Source organism: Chiloscyllium plagiosum, unplaced genomic scaffold (assembly GCF_037043375.1).
Source record: "Chiloscyllium plagiosum isolate Xiang-an unplaced genomic scaffold, Cpla_swu_hap1 HiC_scaffold_19, whole genome shotgun sequence".
In the NCBI taxonomy this organism is placed as follows: Eukaryota; Metazoa; Chordata; class Chondrichthyes; order Orectolobiformes; family Hemiscylliidae; genus Chiloscyllium; species Chiloscyllium plagiosum.
Genome location: NW_028270157.1, coordinates 44,998,141 through 45,016,325, shown reverse-complemented (window position 1 = coordinate 45,016,325; position 18,185 = coordinate 44,998,141). Strand labels below are relative to the sequence as shown.

Sequence of the window (18,185 nt, the reverse complement as noted above, 5' to 3'; positions counted from 1 at the left end):
ACTTAACTCAATAACTCACTATATCGATGCCCTCCTGTCTCTCTCGGTTTCTATTCTGAAGTCTCCTTCTTATGAGTTTATGTTTCTGTTGTTACCTAGGAGACCACATACAATTGGTGTATACTAATCTTTCAACGCAGAGATAGTTTTAAATTACTCTGACTATCCATGTTTTATGATACTCCAACTAAACATTCAGGCTATTACCACAGCTAGCTACAATCATAAAAAGTGATTTTTAAAGCAAACAAGCTTTAGTAACAGAATGAATCAACTGAAATGTTAATGCATCTAGTGGTTTAATCCAGGTAATATCAAGCTTTTGTTTCACTGCATGCTACTAAGATACAACTCCATACAAAGACACAGGATTCTAAATATAAAAATATTTATTAATCAACCTGTTCAGAGATACAAATGTATAAAAAAAAGTAGGAATAGTTTTGGGTGTAACCCTTCTTCAAGTCTAGGTATGGTGTAAGATAAAAGGGAGGGGGCGGCAGGGTGGTGAGGTGGGGATAGGTGAATATAGCTAGAGGATATGACCTGGTTGGTCGATGGGAGGAATGAATCTAGTTGGTGGCTAGAAGGATGGGTCAAAGAGAGGAATGGAAGGGAGGGGAGGGGCTGGGAAGAGAGTCGGGTGATGGGAAGGGAGGTTATTTAAAATTAGAGAACTTAATGTTGAGTCCTCTGGGCTATACGCTGTCCAGCAGAAGATGAGGTGTTGTTCTTCTAATCTGTGGTCTGATTCATTGTAGTAATGGAGGAGGCCAAGGATGGTCATGTCGGAAAGGGAGTGGGAAGCGACAGTGAATGGGGGGTCAGGTCAGCCCCTCCAGGCCCAGCTGAGATGCTCGGCGAAACATTCACTTAGTTTACATTTGGTCTTTCCAGTGTAGAGAAGACCACATCAGGAGCACTGGATACAGAAAACAAGGTTGGAGGAGAGGCAGGTGAACCACTGTCTCACCTAGAAAGACTGTTTGGGGCCCTGGATGGAGGTGAGGAGGTTGGGGAAGGGTGGGGGATGTGCCAGCAGGTTTTACATTTTCTGGTTGCAGGGGGTTTGGGATTGCTCGGGTCTTGCTGCATATGGACACAGATTGCTTCAGCTTCTGGAGAGTTCCAAATAGTGAACGTTGTGTGATCATCAGCTAACATCTCTAATTTTGATCTCGTGATGGAGGGAAGGCCATTGATTAAGCAGTGAAGATAGTTGTGCACTACTCTGGGAATCACCTGCAGAAATGATTTTGGGGATTGTAATGATTGACTTCCATCAGCCAAAACCGTCTTCTTTTGTATTAGGAACCAGTATAAAGCAATCTAGGAGTCATTCTCACTGATATCCATCACATTTACTGTAGTTTTATTCGTCAAAAGGGAATAGGTCATTTAAAGGCAGCAAGCAAAACAAAAGGAGGGAATGGAGTTCAAAATAGAGTGGATAGTTCATAAACTAAAAACAGCAACTAAAGGAAGCCAGCAAGTGATCCACATAAAAAAGCACTATAAAGGAGTGTAGCTAACATTCATGTTGCTGAACCACGAGCAGCAGGTCACTGCAGCCAAGGTCAGCATCACCTTGCACTGGATCGAACCAAGTCCCAGGAAATCACCCTCTCCTTGCAGGCGAAAGAGGGTACTGCAGATTAGAGTAAAGATTAGAGTGGTGCTGGAAAAGCACAGCAGGTCAGGCAGCATCGAAGGAGCAGGAAAATCGGCATTTCGGATAAAAGCTCTTCATTAGGAATGAGGCTGGGAGCCTTTGGGTTGAAGAGATAAATAGGAGGGGGCGGTGGGGCTGGGGAGAAGGTAGCTGAGAGTGCAATAGGTGGATGGAGGTGGGGTAAAGGTGAAAGGTCAGAGAGGAGGATGGAGTGGATAGGTGGGAAGGAAGATTGACAGGTGAGACAGGTCATGAGGACAATGCTGAGCTGGAAGGTTGGAACTGGGATTGGGGGAGGCGGGAATGAGGAAACTGGTGAAGTCCACATTGAGGCCATGGGGTTGAAGGGTCACGAGGTGGAAGGAGTTTTTCCACCAGGCGTCAGCTGGTAAGGGAGTGGCAATGGAGGTAGCCCAGGACCTGCATGCCCTCGATGGAGTGGGAGGGGAAGATGAAATGTTCGGCCACGGGGTGGTGGGGTTGATTGGTGCGGGTGTCCTGGAGGTGTTCTCTGAAGTGCTCTGTGAGTAGGCAGCTAGTCTCCCCAATGTAGAGGAGACCACATTGGGAGCAACAGTACCGTAAGTGACATGTGTGGAAGTGCAGGTGAAGCTTTGATGGATGTAGAAGGCTCCTTTGGGGCCTTGGACAGAGGTGAGGAGGGGTGGGAAGATGTGGGCACAGGGTTTGCAATTCCTGTGGTGGCAGTGGAAGGTCCCAGGAGGGGAGGGTGGGCTGTTTGGGGTTGTGGACCTGAACAGGTACTCATTGAGGCAACAGTCTTTAAGGAAAGCAGATAGGGGTGGGGAGTGAAATATATCCCTGGTGGTGGGGTCCGGGTTGCAGAAATGTCGGCGGATGATGTGATGTATACCTCCATATACACCTCCAGGACATGCGCACCAATCAATCCCACTGCCCCATGGCCGAACATTTCAACTCCCCCTCCCACTCTGCCGAGGACATCCTGGGCTTCCTCCACTGCCACTCCCTCACCACCCGACGCCTGGAGGAAGTACGCCTCATCTTCCGCCTCGGAACACTTCAACTCCAGGGCATCAATGTGGGCTTCACCAGTTTCCTCATTTCCCCTCCCCCCACCTTACCCCATTTCCAGCTTAGCACCGCACTCATGACCTGTCCCACCTGTCAATCTTCCTTTCCAACAATCCACTCCACCCTCCCCTCTGACCTATCACATTCATCCCCACCTCCATCCACCTATCGCACTCTTAGTTACCTTTCCCCCAGCCCCACCCCCCTCTCATTTATCTCTCCACCCTGGAGGCTCCCAGCTTCATTCCTGATGAAGGGCTCTTGCCTGACCTGTTGTGCTTTTCCAGCATCACACTAATCCTGACCCCGCCCCGCTGCCAGTACTGGGATACAGCGGGTGAAACAAGAGAAAAATTGAGCAAGTCTGCATCATCTGTGAAGATAAAGTGGAGTTAATCTTGAAGGATTGGCGCTGACTCGGTGGTAAAAACAATGACTGCAGATGCTGGAAACCAGAGCTTAGATTAGAGTGGTGCTGGAAAAGCACAGCAGTTCAGGCAGCATCTGAGGAGCAGTAAAATTGACGTTTCAGGCAAAAGCCTTTCATCAGGAATACAGGCAGAGAGCCTGAAGGGTGGAGAGATAAGTGAGAGGAGGGTGGTAGTGGGGAGAAAGTAGGTGAGTGGGGAAGGGGATGAAGGTGATAGGTCAGGGGGGAGGGTGGAGTGGATAGGTGAAAAAGAAGATAGGCAGGTAGCACAAGTCATGGGGACAGTGCTGAGCTGGAAGTTTGGAACTGGGGTGAGGTGGGGGAAGGGGAAATGAGGAAACTGTTGAAGTCCACATTGATGCCCTGGGGTTGAAGTGTTCCAAGGTGGAAGATGAGGCGTTCTTCTGCCAGGCGTCTGGTGGTGAGGAAGCTGCGGTGAAGGAGGCCCAGGACCTCCATGTCCTCGTCAGAGTGGGAGGGGGAGTTGAAATGTTGGGCCACAGGGTGGTGTGGTTGATTGGTGCGGGTGTCCCGGAGATGTTCCCTAAAGCGCTCTGCTAGGAGGCGTACAGTCTCCCCAATGTAGAGGAGACCATATTGGGAGCAACGGATACAATAAATGATATTGGTAGATGTGCAGGTAAAACTTTGGATGTGGAAGGCTCCTTTAGGGCCTTGGATGGAGGTGAGGGAGGTGGTGTGGGCGCAGGTTTTGCAATTCCTGCGGTGGCAGAATGTGCCAGGACGGGAGGGTGGGTTGTAGGGGGCGTGGACCTGACCAGGTAGTCATGGAGGGAACGGTATTTGCGGAAGGCGGAAAGGGGTGGGGAGGGAAATATATCCCTGGTGGTGGGGTCCGTTTGGAGGTGGCGGAAATGTCAGCGGATGATTGGTAGGGTGGAAGGTGAGCACCAGGTGTGTTCTGTCCTTGTTACGGTTGGAGGGGTGGGGTCGGAGGTGCGGATGTGGACGCGTTGCGTTGGAGGGTATCTTTAACCACTTGGGAAGGGAAATTGCGGTCTCTGAAGGAGGCCATCTGGTGTGTTCTGTGGTGGAACTGGTCCTCCTGGGAGCGGATACAGCGGAGGCGGAGGAATTGGGAATATGGGATGGCATTTTTGCAAGAGGTAGGGTGGGAAGAGGTGTAATCCAGGTAGCTGTGGGAGTCGGTGGGTTTGTAAAAAAAAATGTCAGTGTCAAGTCGGTCGTCACTAATGGAGATGGAGAGGTCCAGGAAGGGGAGGAAGGTGTCAGAGATGGTCCAGGTAAATTTAAGGTCAGGGTGGAATATGTTGGTGAAGCTGATGAATTGCTCAACCTCCTCGCGGGAGCATGAGATGGCACCAATGCAGTCATCAATGTAGCGGAGGAAGAGATGGGGAGTGGTGCCGGTGTAATTACGGAAGATCAACTGCTCTACGTAGCCAACAAAGAGACAGGCATAGCTAGGGCCCAAACGTGTGCCCATGGCTACCCCTTTGGTCTGGAGGAAGTGGGAGGATTTGAAGGAGAAATTAAGGGTGAGGACCAGTTCAGTCAAATGAATGAGTGTGTCGGTGGAAGGGCCTAACAGGTTCTTTCCGCACTGAAGGGATTCTATGAAGCTCCATAACTAACGTATTCTCTTACTCAGTCGGTGCTCACAGTAAAAACAGGATCGACCTGACCTTCGCGCCTACACGCTGACATGTTCCAGTACTTTCTGTAAGAGAAGCTCAACTGTCATTTAAACCACACCCCATGAGGTCACACACATCAGCCATCGAATCCGCCCCTATTAGGTATGTCTCCACCGCATATGGTCACATCCATCAACCACCGAACCCGCCCCTATGAGGCGTGGCTCCACCCAATGAGGTCGCACCCAACAACAACAGAATCCGTCCCTGTAAGGCATAGCTCCGCCCCTATAAGGCATGGCCCCGCCCCATTTGTTTTCAGTCTTCCCACCCAGGTCACGCCCATCCACTGCCACTCTCTCTGACCATTAGGCTCTCACGAGACCTGTTTGGTCTGGTCCTGCCCACCTGGGGAAAAAGCCCCGCCCACCGCAAGCTGTTCTTGAAGCTGCTGTCCAATGAGTGTAGAGCTTGTTGGAGGGTGGAGGCGGTTGTACCTGGAGACAACAGGCGCCATGTTGTGGGTAAGGACAATCGGGACGGCGCTGAGGAGTGGTTCCCGGTTTCTGCAGGGCCGGAGTCCTGGCAAGCCCTCGGTCAGGAGGTGAGTAGCCGTTTCATCAATTAGATGCTGTTTCAAACTGTAATGCAGGTTCTCAGAATGCCATCGCGAAGGGTCACTATCTGCTGAAGTTGCCTGTGTATTGTGAAGGACGTTGCCCCCAGTTGGACCGTGCTGTAGACCTGTCCTAATGGAGACACCTTTCTGACCCAACTTCAGTAGGCTGCATGAGATGTTCTTGTGACTTTGCAGAAAAAAAATGATAGCAGATTCTGTACTGGGGAGACTAGGAGAAAGTGAGGTCTGCAGATGCTGGAGATCAGAGCTTAAAAATGTGTTGCTGGAAAAGCGCAGCAGGTCAGACAGCATCTAAGGAGCAGGAGAATCGACGATTCGGGCATGAGCCCTTCTTCAGGAATGGGGAGACTATCAAAGCCATTTAGAAGAGTGGCTTGTCAAAAGATTCAGGAAAGCTCCAAGGTTGATTAATGCTGAGAAGGTCAGCTTCGTGCACAGTTGGAGTCTCAACAACAACTGAATACATAACGGCAGGAGGCAGTGGTTAGTGGTGGAAGGTTGGATTTTTTTTTGGATTGGAGAAGGCCTGTTGCCAGCAGTGTTCCATAGGGATTCGTTCTGGTTCTTTTTTGTTTGTCATTTACATAAATAATTTGGATGAGCATGGAGAAAGCATGGTTAGTTTTGTGGATAACACCAAAATTGTTGGCATAGTAGACAGTGATGGTTTTAGATTTGATTACTTAATATGGAAACGGGCACTTCGGCCCAACAAGTCTACACCGACCCGCCGAAGCGCAACCCACCTAGACCCATTCCGCTACATTTACCCCGTCACCTAACACTGTTTAGCACAGCCAATTTACCTAACCTGCACATTTTTTGGACTGTGGGAGGAAACCAGAGCATCTGGAGGAAACCCACACAGACATGGGGAGGACGTGCAAACTCCACACAGTCAGTCGCCTGAGGTGGGAATTGAACCCGGGTCTCTGGCGCTGTGAGGCAGCAGGGCTAAGTACTGTGCCACGCAGAAGAGATTTACCAGGATGTTGCTGGCTAGGGAAGGTTTGAGTTATGAAGATAAGCTGGATCGATTGGGACTTTTTTTAACTCAACTGTAGGAGATTGAGAGGCAACCTGGTAAAAATTTATAAAATAATGAGGTATAAAGAGAATTAATCATAGTCGTCTCCTCCCTGGGGTGGGGTGGGGGGAGGTTTCGGGGCTAGGAGGCAAATTTTTAAGGCAAAGATTTTTTTAAAAAAAAAAGACATGAGGGGCAAATGTTTTACGCAGAAGGTGGTTTGTATGTGGAACGAACGTCCTGAGGAAGTGGTGGATGTGGGTACAATTACAATTGTTTAAAATACATTTGGATAAGTACGTGAATAGGAAGGTTTGGAGGGATATGGGCCAGGAGCCAACAGGTGGGACTAGTTTAGTTTGGGATTATGTTCGGTTTGGACTGAAGGGTCTGTTTCCATGTTCTGACTCTGTGACACAATATGCGATCATCTTGCAGCAGGGAAGACATATTCTTGTAAATGTGCCTTTGCAAAGCGCTGTAGGTAGAAATGCAGACCTATCTGTTGAGGTTCATTCTGAGCAAGTCTAAACATTGTAACAGACACTCTGTTATATGGTTTGTTGCACAATGAAACAAACATCAACTGGAGAGTAATCAACTCTAGGTACTCTTTGGTCTCCCTGAAACTTGTTGCTCTTCCAATGCAAAGAGCTGATTGTGGCCGAGTGCAGACTTGAACAGCTCAAAGTGTCATAGAGTCATAGAGATGTACTGCACGGAAACAGACCCTTCGGTGAAACCCGTCCATGCCGACCAGATATCCCAACCCAGTCTAGTCCCACCTGCCAGCAGCTGGCCCATATACCTCCAAACCCTTCCTATTCATATACCCATCCAAATGCCTCTTCAATGTTGCAATTGTACCAGCCTCCACCACTTCCTCTGGCAGCTCATTCCATACCCGTACCACCCTCTGCATGACAAGGTTGCCCCTTAGATCTCTTTTATATCTTTCCCCTCTCACCCTAAACCTATGCCCTCTAGTTCTGGACTCCCTGACCCCAGAGAAAAGACTTTGCCCATTTACCCTATCCATGTCCCTCATCGTTCTGTAAACCTCTATAAGGTCACCCCTCCGCTCTGACGCTCCAGGAAAAACAGCCCCAGCCTGTTCAGCCTCTCCCTAAAGCTCAAATCCTCCACCCTGGCAACATCCTTGTAAATCTTTTCTGAACCCTTTCAAGATTCACAACATCTTTCCGATAGGAAAGAGATCAGAATTGCATGCAATATTCCAATGTCCTGTACAGCCTCAACATGACCTCCCAACTCCTGTACTCAATACTCTGACCAATAAAAGAAAGCATACCAAACGCCGCCTTCACTATCCTATCTATCTGCGACACCACTTTCAAGGAGCTACGATCCTGCACTCCAAGGTCTCTTTGTTCAGCAACACTCCCTAGGACCTTACCATGAAGTGTATAAGTCTTGCTAAGATTTGCTTTCCCAAAATACAGTACCTCACATTTATCTGAATTAAACTCCATCTGCCACTTCTCAGCCCATTGGTCCAACTGGTCAAGATCCTGTTGTAGTCTGAGGTTACCCTCTTCACTGTCCACTACACCTGCAATTTTGGTGTCATCTGCAAACTTACTAACTGTACCTCTTATGCTCACATCCAAATCATTTATGTAAATGACAAAAAGTAGAGGACCCAGCACCGCTCCTTGTGGCACTCTACTGGTCACAGGCCTCCAGTCTGAAAAACAACCCTCCACCACCACCCTCTCTCTTCTACCTTTTGAGCCAGTTCTGTATCCAAATGGTTAGTTCTTCCTGTATTCCATGAGATCTAACCTTGCTAATCAGTCTCTCATGAGGAACCTTGTTGAACGCCTTACTGAAGTCCGTATAGATCACCTCTACCGCTCTGTCCTCATCACTCCTCTGTTACTTCCTCAAAAAACGCAATCAAGTTTGTGAGACATGAATTTCCATGCACAGTGTCAAGACTATGATTGAAGCATGACCAAACATTGTGGCAGCTGCCACATGGGTGTAAGCTCCTGTCATGCCACACCATTGAGCTGGAACTTTTGAAAATTCCTTCTGGCTGTTTATACCAGTGACTTTGAGGTGTGGAGTATATATTGTAAGTGTAACTAGAATTGGAAGTATAGGGATATCTCCATACCTAGTACTGTATTGAAAGAAATTTAAGGTGTATTGCACTTTTCCTAGGTGTGAATTGATGTTGTAATTAATAAATTTCAAGCAAAAGAAATGTACGTTTATGTAGTGTCTCAGGATTGCCCGAAGAGCTTCACAATTAGGCATTTTTGAAGTGTAATCATTCCTACTGTAGGAAGCAGAATGTAACTCAGCAATAAGTAGGAAGCCATTGGCCCTTGTAACCTTTGACCATTTTCTTTCTTAATTTTAGAACTGATAGCTTAGGCCGACTTTGTAAATGAATGAATGAATCCAGGTACTTGCAAAGAAACGTTATGTAGTTTCATTTCACTACCCCTGTTGTTATTTGATAGATGTGTCACCCACTTAAAGCATAGTTCTTTCCTTTCTTTCCAGTAACATTGAAGTGTGCCCACCTTGTTGTCAGATTCCGGGTCAGGCGCAACATCTGAGTTTAAAGTTTCTACACCTGTGAAAATCCTCTATTGAAAATTCTTTCTCTCTCTTTCTCGTCCCTTTAAATTCTGTCCAATAACTATACATTTTTCTTTTGATAGGAAGGACAGAATTGATTGGCCTAAAATCTTTACAACTATTATCTGAAATATATGCACATTCAATGGTCCTCCTTATTCTTGCTAATTCTAATTAATTAGTTTTGAGATTTTGCATTTGTTGACATTGAGGCTCTCCAGTGGTATAGTGAAATTTGAGGTATCCTTGGCAATTTTACCAGGGTTTATTCATTTCCCTAAAGAGGTTAAAATATTTCTAAAATTATGACTACTGATGCATCTGATCACATTTCCTGATGTATTCATATCTTAACTCCTCTTTCGCAGAGCTGGTGGTGGACCACATATTGAGCCCCAATATCGACAGTATCCACAATTGACCAAAAATCAAGTACTGGAGGCTGAGTTTCTTAGTGGTTTCATGTGGTTCTGGATTTTCTGGCACCTATGGCATGATCCTGATGCAGTCCTTGTGAGTACTTTGAATGTCCAGGATTTCTTGTAGCATCTTATGGTTTTCACTCTACAGTTTAAAAATTAGTGAAGACTTATGATTTGCTTTGCTTTTAGGATTCGTGTCAAATGACCATTTTAAGAGATGGTTCTGTAAAAATAAGTAAAAGTACTTTGCTAGTTCTAGAACTTCCATTGTGTTTCCTGGTTATACTTCTAAGCAATGCAGAATTTCATTAACAATTTAAGGAAAATCAAAGATATGAGGTGGTGTTTGTCAAATTAATGTGTAAGGAAAAGCACTACAAAATATTTGCGTTATACATTAAGAGTGACAATACAGCTAAATGATTTTAAATTTCAAAAACAGATGTTTATGCACATTATCTGTCTTGGAACCTTCAATATTAGTACAGCAGTTAATAAAACATGTTGGGCCTTGGGATTTATAAATAGAGGCATAGACAGGGAGTCGTTCTAATAGTACATAAGACACTAGTTCAGCTCCAGTTGCAGTATTAAATTCCTTTAGGAAGGATGTGAGGAATTTGGTGATTCTAGGAATGAGGCTGTTAATTACTTAGTTTAATTAGCAAAACTGGGGTTTACTTGGAGCAAAGAAATGTAAGAGATTTGACTGAGTTGTTTAAAACCATGAAGGTTTAGATAGTTTCTCTCCATGTAGGCTATTTTACTTCCGTCATCAATGGTATCAAACAGTATTTTACACTGAGCCATGTAAGGAGGTAAGAACAAATGATCAAAGCTTTGACCAGTGAGAGTGTTTTATGGATTATCTTGAAGACAGCAAGGTAGACATTGTAGAGATCCGAGGATATGGTTGCCAAAAGTAGAACAGTTAAAAGTCTGAAAGAAACAAGAGGCCAGAACGGAAGAGTGAAGAGATCTCGATAGATTTGTGAGGATAGAGGATCAACAGAAATAGAGAGGAAGTAAAGTAATTGAGAACTTCGTAAACAATGATGAAAACTTAAATTTAAAAGTCAAAGCATTGCTGTACTAGGAACAAGTGTAGGCCATCATGCACAGAAGCAATAGGAAATCAATACACCATGTCAGTTAGGAAATGGACATTGAAGTTCAATAAGCTTCAACAGATTTTCCTAGTTATGGTGGTGTTTATTTTCTTGGTTGATTATAGTGCAGAATTTCACAAATTGATTACCTTTTTGCTCAACTTAAAAGTTCATTTTGATCCTACCTCCTAAAGCCTAAAACTGAAAGAACCAGAATTGGGTTTAAGTAGCTCAAAACCACTTAAATACAGGAATAAGATGCCTTATTAAGGAAGTAAGTGACTGCTGAAAGAGTTCTGACTGAACACACTAGCCCATTTGAACTTTTTGTGGAAATAATGTCAATACATTGACCTGGATTTTCCAATTCTGATTGAAAATAGGGATTTCAATCCAGGTTAGACAAAGGTTTGTTCACTTACTTCCTGGGATTTTCCTGGCTGGATTTGTGATGCAGGGTTTATCACAATACATGCAATCCAATAACCTGACGGGCAGCATTGGAGGGATTGTTGCAGAAACCACACCCTGTTTTGTAGCAATAGCTAGCATATACAAGTAAGTAAAATGTTTAAAGGTCCCAAAGCCACTTAGACAGCTGCTGAGAGGGTAAATGTGTAAGGTAGGTGGGTAAGGGGAAATGTAGAGTGACAGGTGGATTGATGAGCATGGGGATAGAATAGTGGATGACTGGGTTGCTGAAGGAACAAGACAGCAGCTGGGTGGATGAGGCAATAGTATAATGGGTGGGTGGCAAGGGTATTATGGCAGGAAAGTGGATGAAGGAGGAGGTAGTATGGTAGGCAATTGATTGAAAAGGCAGGTGTCAGGAGGGTACAAGGTAATGTCCAGGATTGAGAGTTTGTGTATGGGTGGTGAGGGGGTGACAGATTCATTAGAGTTTGGTGGGTGGGGTCCAGATTTGTAGTTAGCCAGGAATTATGGGGCTTTTTAATTCCTTTACCTTTTCCTGACTAACTATAAAGGTCAGTAAGTCAACACTCCAAGGCCTCCAGCTATAACTTAAGAATCGAGGACATTTTTGGAAACTTCCAGGTGTTGACCATTGGAAATTTAAACTTCGCACGCAATTACCAGGTAATCATTATGTTGGGATTTACAAGATATCCCAATGTGCATCTTTCAGGGTACATCCTCGTCTCGAACTTACCAGAGTGGAAGATCTTTGCCTGTATCCATATAAGCTAAACAAATTAAATGTGTACACAAATAAAAATAAACACTTGAGTCTATTATCTAGAGAAAATGTAAATGAATGCACTGCAAAACAATACAGCAAAAATGTTGTAAAGGCTTAACCATAATAAAAATTACATTGTTTCAGTACCTACAGTGTAGTTTGTTTTTGATTTCCTGTTAATAATCTTTCATAATTTCTCTCAGATTTAAGCATGTAACAAATTAGTCCTTACATTTCTGGATGTATTGATGTTTAAGCTATTACCTCCTGCCCTATTTATTAACTACATATTTTTAAAACAGGGTCATTTTCCTTATCCTGATCCCTCCAAATGGACTGATGAGGAGCTGGGCATACCTCCAATTGATGAGGAATAACCTGAACTAGCTTTGAAATGTAAGTTTCATAGAACTACAGTCTACACTTGTAGAGGTGGAGAAATATCTTTAGCAACAACTTGTTTGCATAGTATCTTTAACACAATAAAACTGCCCAAGATATTTCACAGGAATGTTATAAGAAAAATTTGACACCAAGCCACATTAGGTAGTATTAGGGCAGATGACCAAAAGCTTGGTAAGAGATTGTCAGAAGCAACTAGGAAACACCATTCTGATTTGAGAAATTGTGCTAGAACTCTTGCCCGTAATATTGACCAGCACAGAAACTTACACACAGGAGCACATGATGATTGTGCTCTTTTGTTGTCATTAGTACTTTTTCCTACTCCATTGTTTTCGTCAATCTGATCAACCTGCCTTCCCAGACATCTGATTTTTGTTCATGTAAAAAACATGACTATGGGCCCTTGCTCTGGTTCAGTAATATCATGGTCGATTTTTATTACCTCAACATTTCCTGCAGTAAACCCAGATCACTTAATGCATTTAATATTTAAAAATATAAATATAACCTTGGAGACTAGCCTTCTGTGTTAATATATTCCTTGGAGGTTGAGTCATTTCTACTTTTAAGTACTGCTTTAAATTCTGTTTTGCTGCCTCCCTGTTTGTGGACCTGATTTGGTGCTTTGGTTCAGTAGGAGTCAGCAGTTCTTCAGTATCTCCCTCAAATGACCATTCTTCATGCCTTGAGTTAAGATGGTGACTGAAGACTATTGATCAGCACCACCACAAAGTTTGCATCCAGTGTGGAGCAGAGTTACTGCCAATCTGAATTTTTTTTTGTTTTGATTTTATTTCTTTCCAGGTTCACCAGAGAAGAAATGTAGCACTGAGCTAATAGCCAGGCTAAGAATCAAAGTCTGAATCTTTTTCTAGTCTGCATGCACGATCCATGTTAAATAGTCACTTCACCACAGAGCCACTAGGCAACAATTCTTTTCTTGTAAATACTTGTTCATTTTAAGAATACTTGGATGCTAAACAATAGTGTTGTACCTTTTGTTCCACAGTGTTTCCTTGGTGGGCATTTCTGGGGATGTTCGTCTGACATTTGGGGAAAAAAACAACATATTGTAAATTAAATTGAAATAAATATATTATTTGGACAATTATCTGTTATGCAATTTCTTCTATCCAAATATTTGTCTGTGTCTCATTCTTGATGAACGGCTCCGGCCCGAAACATCGATTTTGTTTTTTTTCTTTCTTTCCTGCTCCTCGGATGCTGCCTGACCTGCTGTGCTTTTCCAGCACCACACTCTCGACTCTGATCTCCAGCATCTGCAGACCTCAGTCTCCCTGTGCCTCTGTACTATCAAGCAAGTCAACGTACAATGCCAGAATTAGTGTGTTCTGATAAACACTGTGATTGGAGCAGTGGGGAAGAAGAATGTTGACTACAGATATGATTAGCCTTAATCACCATATTTCACACCAGTACAATTTGTATTAAGTCCATTGTTAAAAGGATTTGTTCAAGTGCATTCTGGGTAATCCAAGATGGAGGATGGGAAGAAATTCTGGATATGAGAGCTGCTTTTCTTTTGAGGTATTTAGGTGTTGGTGATTTCCTGGAATTCCAGGAGCAGCAATTACTTTCATATGCTGTTGCATTGTTTTGGAACTTGAGGAAAATAAAATCAAAACAATGGCACTTTAGAAGGAAGAAGGACAGGCAAAAGGACAGAAAGAAACCCACACTGCTAACTGACACAGTAGTGAATGTGCAGTTACTGCCTTTGCTGTTTGAATTCATATCTCTGGACATTGGAGTGCATCAAGGAAAACTTAACAAATAATGAAATTCACAAATGATCTTGGAGGAACCTGGTGTGGGAGAGCTTACAACACAGGTACAGATAAGTGCATAGTTTTTAACATGTAAGTCTACAGAGTGGATTCTGTTGTATTGAAATGTCTCAAATTTAAAATATAAACCATAAGTACTAAGTTAGCCTGGCACACTTTTTTTTTAAGAGCAAAAGATGGTGCTGTTTTCTGGATCTGGAGATTATGAAGGATCAAAGATGGCCTTTAGTAGAAGAATATGCTCTTGTCTGATGTGGAAGTTTAGGGAGAGTTTACATGTTACAGAGGATAATGTATTTTGGTCACGCAACCTATCAGATCAAATGGATCAGTTGGAGCAACAATTAGAGGCAACGAGGAATTTAAAAGAGTGATGGATGGCGGTTATAGGAAGAGAAAGTTGCAGATACAGTCACATGGATGGGTTAACTCCAGGGAAGGTAAGAGAGGTAGGCAGGTAGTGCAGGAGTCTTCTGCGGCTATCCCCATTTCAAACAAGTATCCTGTTTTGGAAAGTGTATGGGGTGATGGACTCTTGGGAATGAATTGAATTGAATTTATGAATGGAACAGAACATGAACAGCCAGGTTTCAGGTATTGAGACAGTCTCTAACGTAATGAAGGGTTTGTCTGGTTCCAAGCAATCAATTGTGATAGGGGACTCTTTAGTCAGAGGCACAGACAGATGTTTCTGCGGCCAGCAGTGAAAAATCTGAATAGCGTGTTGCCTCCCTGGTGCCAGGATCAAGGATATCTCAGAGGGTGTAGAATGCTCTCAAAGGGGAGCGGGACCAACAGGAGGTCATACATTCCAATGTGAACAATGACATCGGAAGGGAAAATGATGAGATTCTGAAGGGAGAATATAGAAAGTTAGGTAGGAATTTTAAAAGGAAGTCCTCGAGGGTAGTAATATTGGATTACTCCTGGTGCTATGAGCTAGTGAGGATGGGAATGGGAGGATAAAACAGATCAATGCATGGCTGAGGAGCTGGGAGGAGGGTTTGCATTTTTTTTTTGGATCACTGGAATGGCTTGTGGGGTAGACGTGACGTGTACAAGAAGGATAGATTGCACCTGAATTGGAAAGGGACTAATATACTGGCAGGGAGATTTGTTAGAGCTGCTCGGGAGGATTTAAACTGGATGCAAGTTTGTTCGCTGAGCTGGAAGGTTCATTTTCATAAACTAACCTTTCAACTCCGCATGTAAACTTGCATCCAGAATCTCAACCTGAGCTACAAATCTTCTCAGGATTTAAAGTAGTAGGGTGGAGTGACCCAGGGAGATAGAAGAACGAGGTCAATCTGAGACTGGTACAGTTGGGAAAAGGAGTGAGTCAAACAGTCAGGGACAAAGGAGAGAACAAGGTAGGACTGATAATTAAACTGCATTTACTTCAATTCAAGATGCCTAACAGGGAAGGCAGATGAGCCCAGGGTATGGTTAGGAACATGGGACTGAGATATCATAGCAATTACAGAAATGTGGCTCAGGGATGGATAGGACTGACAGCTTAATATTCCAGGATACAAATGCTCGAGGAAGGATAGAAAAGGGGGCAAGAGAGGAGGGGGGAGTGGTGTTTTTTATAAGGGATAGTATTACTGTGATACTTAGGATATTCCTGGGAATGCATCCAGGCAAGTTATTTGAGTGGAACTGAGAAATAAGGATGGGATGATCTCCTTATTGGGATTGCATTATAGACTTCCTAATAGTCAGTGGGAATTTGAGAAACAAATTTGTAAGGAGATCTCCGCTAACTGTAAGAATAATAGGGTAGTTATGGTTTAACTTTCCAAACGTAGACTGTGACTGCCACAGTGTTAAGGGTTTACATGGAGAGGAATTTAATTGTGCACAAGAAAACTGATTCGGTATGTGGATGTACCTACTAGAGAAGTTGCAAAATTTGACCAACTGTTGAGAAATAAGGCAGGGCAGGTGACTGAGGTGTCAGTGGGGGAGCACTTTGGAGCCAACTACTATAATTCTTAGTTTTAAAATACTAATAGAAAAGGATAGACCAGATCTAAAAGTTGAAGTTCTAAATTGGAGGAAGGCTAATTTTGATGGTATTAGGCAGGAACTTTCAAAGGCTGGAGGCAGATGTTCACAGATAAAGGATCAGCTGGAAATTAGGAACCTTTCAACAATGAGATAACGAGAGTCCAGAGATAGTATATTTCTGTTAGGGTGGAAGGAATGGCTGGTAGGTGTAGGGAATGCTGGATGACTAGAGAAATTGAGATTTTGGTTAAGAAAAAGCAGCATATGTCAGGTACAGACAGGAGAGATATAGAGAATCATTAGAGAATAAAGGCAGTACAAGTATACTTAAGAGTCAAATCAGGAGGGCAAAAAGGGCCATGAGATAGCTTTGGCAAATAGAGTTAAGGAGAATCCAAAGGGTTTTTATAATACCTTTAAGGACAAAAGGGTAATGAGGGAGAGAATAGGGCCCCTCAAAGGTCAGCAAGGCAGCCTATGTGTGAAGTCACAGGAGATGGGGGTGATACTAAGCGAGTATTTTGCATCAGTGTTGACTGTGGAGAAGGACATGGAAGATTATAGAATGTGGGGAAATAGATGGTAACATCAAAAATGTCCATATTACCAAACTATCAATTTGGATACAGAACTGGCTTGAAGGTAGAAGACAAAGTGGAGGTGGAGGCTTGCTTTTCAGACTGCGACCAGTGGAATGTCACAAGGATTGGTGCTGAGTCCACTACTTTTCAACATCTATATAAATGATTTGGATGTGAAAATAGGGGATATAGTAAGTTTGCAGATGACACCAAAATTGGAGGTGTAGTGGACAGCAAAGAAGGTTACCACAGATTACAACGGGATCTTGATCAGATAGGCCAAGGAATGACAGATTGAGTTTAATTTAGATAAATGTGAGGTGCTGCATTTTGGAGTGTTGATGAACAAAGACCTTTGAGTGCAGGTTCGTAGTTCCTTGTAAGTAGAGTTGCAGGTAGATAGGATAGTGAAGAATGTGTTTGGTATGTTTTCCTTTATTGGTCAGAGTACTGAGTATAGGATTGGGAGGTCATGTTGTGGCTGTACAAGACATTGGTTAGGCCACTGTTGGAATATTGCAATCAATTCTGGTCTCCTTGAAAGGGTTCAGAAAAGATGTACAAGGAAATTACCAGGGTTGGAGAATTTGAGCTATAGGGAGAGGCTGAATAGGTTGGGGCTGTTTTCTCTGGAGCGTCAGGCTGAGGAGTGACCTCATAGAGGTTTATAAAATCATGAGGAGCATGGATAGGATAAACAGACAAAGTATTTTCCCTGGGGTGTGGGGTGTCCATAACTAGAGGGCATAGGTTTAGGGTGAGAGGGGAAAGCTATAAAATGGATATAAGGGGCAACTCTTTCACGCAGAGGGTGATGCGTGTGTAGAACGAGCAGCCAGAGGAAGTGGTGAGGCTAGAACAATTGCAGCATTTAAAAGGCATCTGGATGGATATATGAATAGGAAGGATTTAAAGGGATATGGGCCAAGTGCTGGCAAATGGGACTGGATTAGTTTAGGATATCTGGTAGAGTTGGACTAAACGGTCTGTTTCCGTGCTGTACATCTCTATGACTAACACTCAAATTTATATTTTTTGTACATTTCACCACATGGTTAATGACTTCAGTTGAGTAGGTGGCTCAACAAGGAGTGCATGGAATAAAGGTCTTCTAGTACTGGTCTCCTTCTGATCGGAAAGATGTTGTGAAACTTGAAAGGGTTCAGAAAAGATTTACAAGGATGTTGCCAGAGTTGGAGGATTTGAGCTAGAGCGAGCTGTTGAATAGGATGGCGCAGCTTTCCCTGGCTGAGGGGTGACCAAGGGACAATTTTTTCACACAGAGGGTGTTATGTATATGGAATGAGCTGCCAGAGAAAGTGGTGGAGGCTAGTACAATTGTAACATTTAAAAGACATCTGCATAGGTATATGAATAGGAAAGATTTGGAGGGAGATAGGCCAGGTGCTGGCAGGTGGGACTAGATTTGGGTTGGGATATCTGGTCGGCGTGAACGAGTTGGACTGAAGGGTTTTCTTCCATGCTGTACATCTTTCTGACTCTAGTATCAAAACAGAGTGGTTTATTTGGCTTTTTTGTGAAATATTCTAAAAATTGATTTCTTAAATTTGAAATGAGACTATATC

General features: G+C 43.7%; 1 protein-coding gene across 2 annotated transcripts; it reads left to right on the top strand.

The window, feature by feature from the left end:
• The first annotated feature begins 5,220 nt into the window (after positions 1-5,220).
• Positions 5,221-13,305, top strand: ndufb2 (NADH:ubiquinone oxidoreductase subunit B2). Of its 2 annotated transcripts, none has more exons than XM_043709390.2 (4): positions 5,221-5,381; positions 9,429-9,573; positions 12,095-12,188; positions 13,207-13,305. In XM_043709390.2, exons 1-3 carry the CDS (start codon positions 5,236-5,238, stop codon positions 12,167-12,169), a joined length of 366 nt encoding a protein of 121 aa, XP_043565325.1. In that variant the 5' UTR covers positions 5,221-5,235; the 3' UTR covers positions 12,170-12,188; positions 13,207-13,305. The 2 variants fall into 2 exon arrangements, with proteins under 2 accessions (XP_043565325.1, XP_043565326.1); XM_043709391.2 differs by having other exon boundaries at positions 13,002-13,305.
• Positions 13,306-18,185: the final 4,880 nt, after the last annotated feature.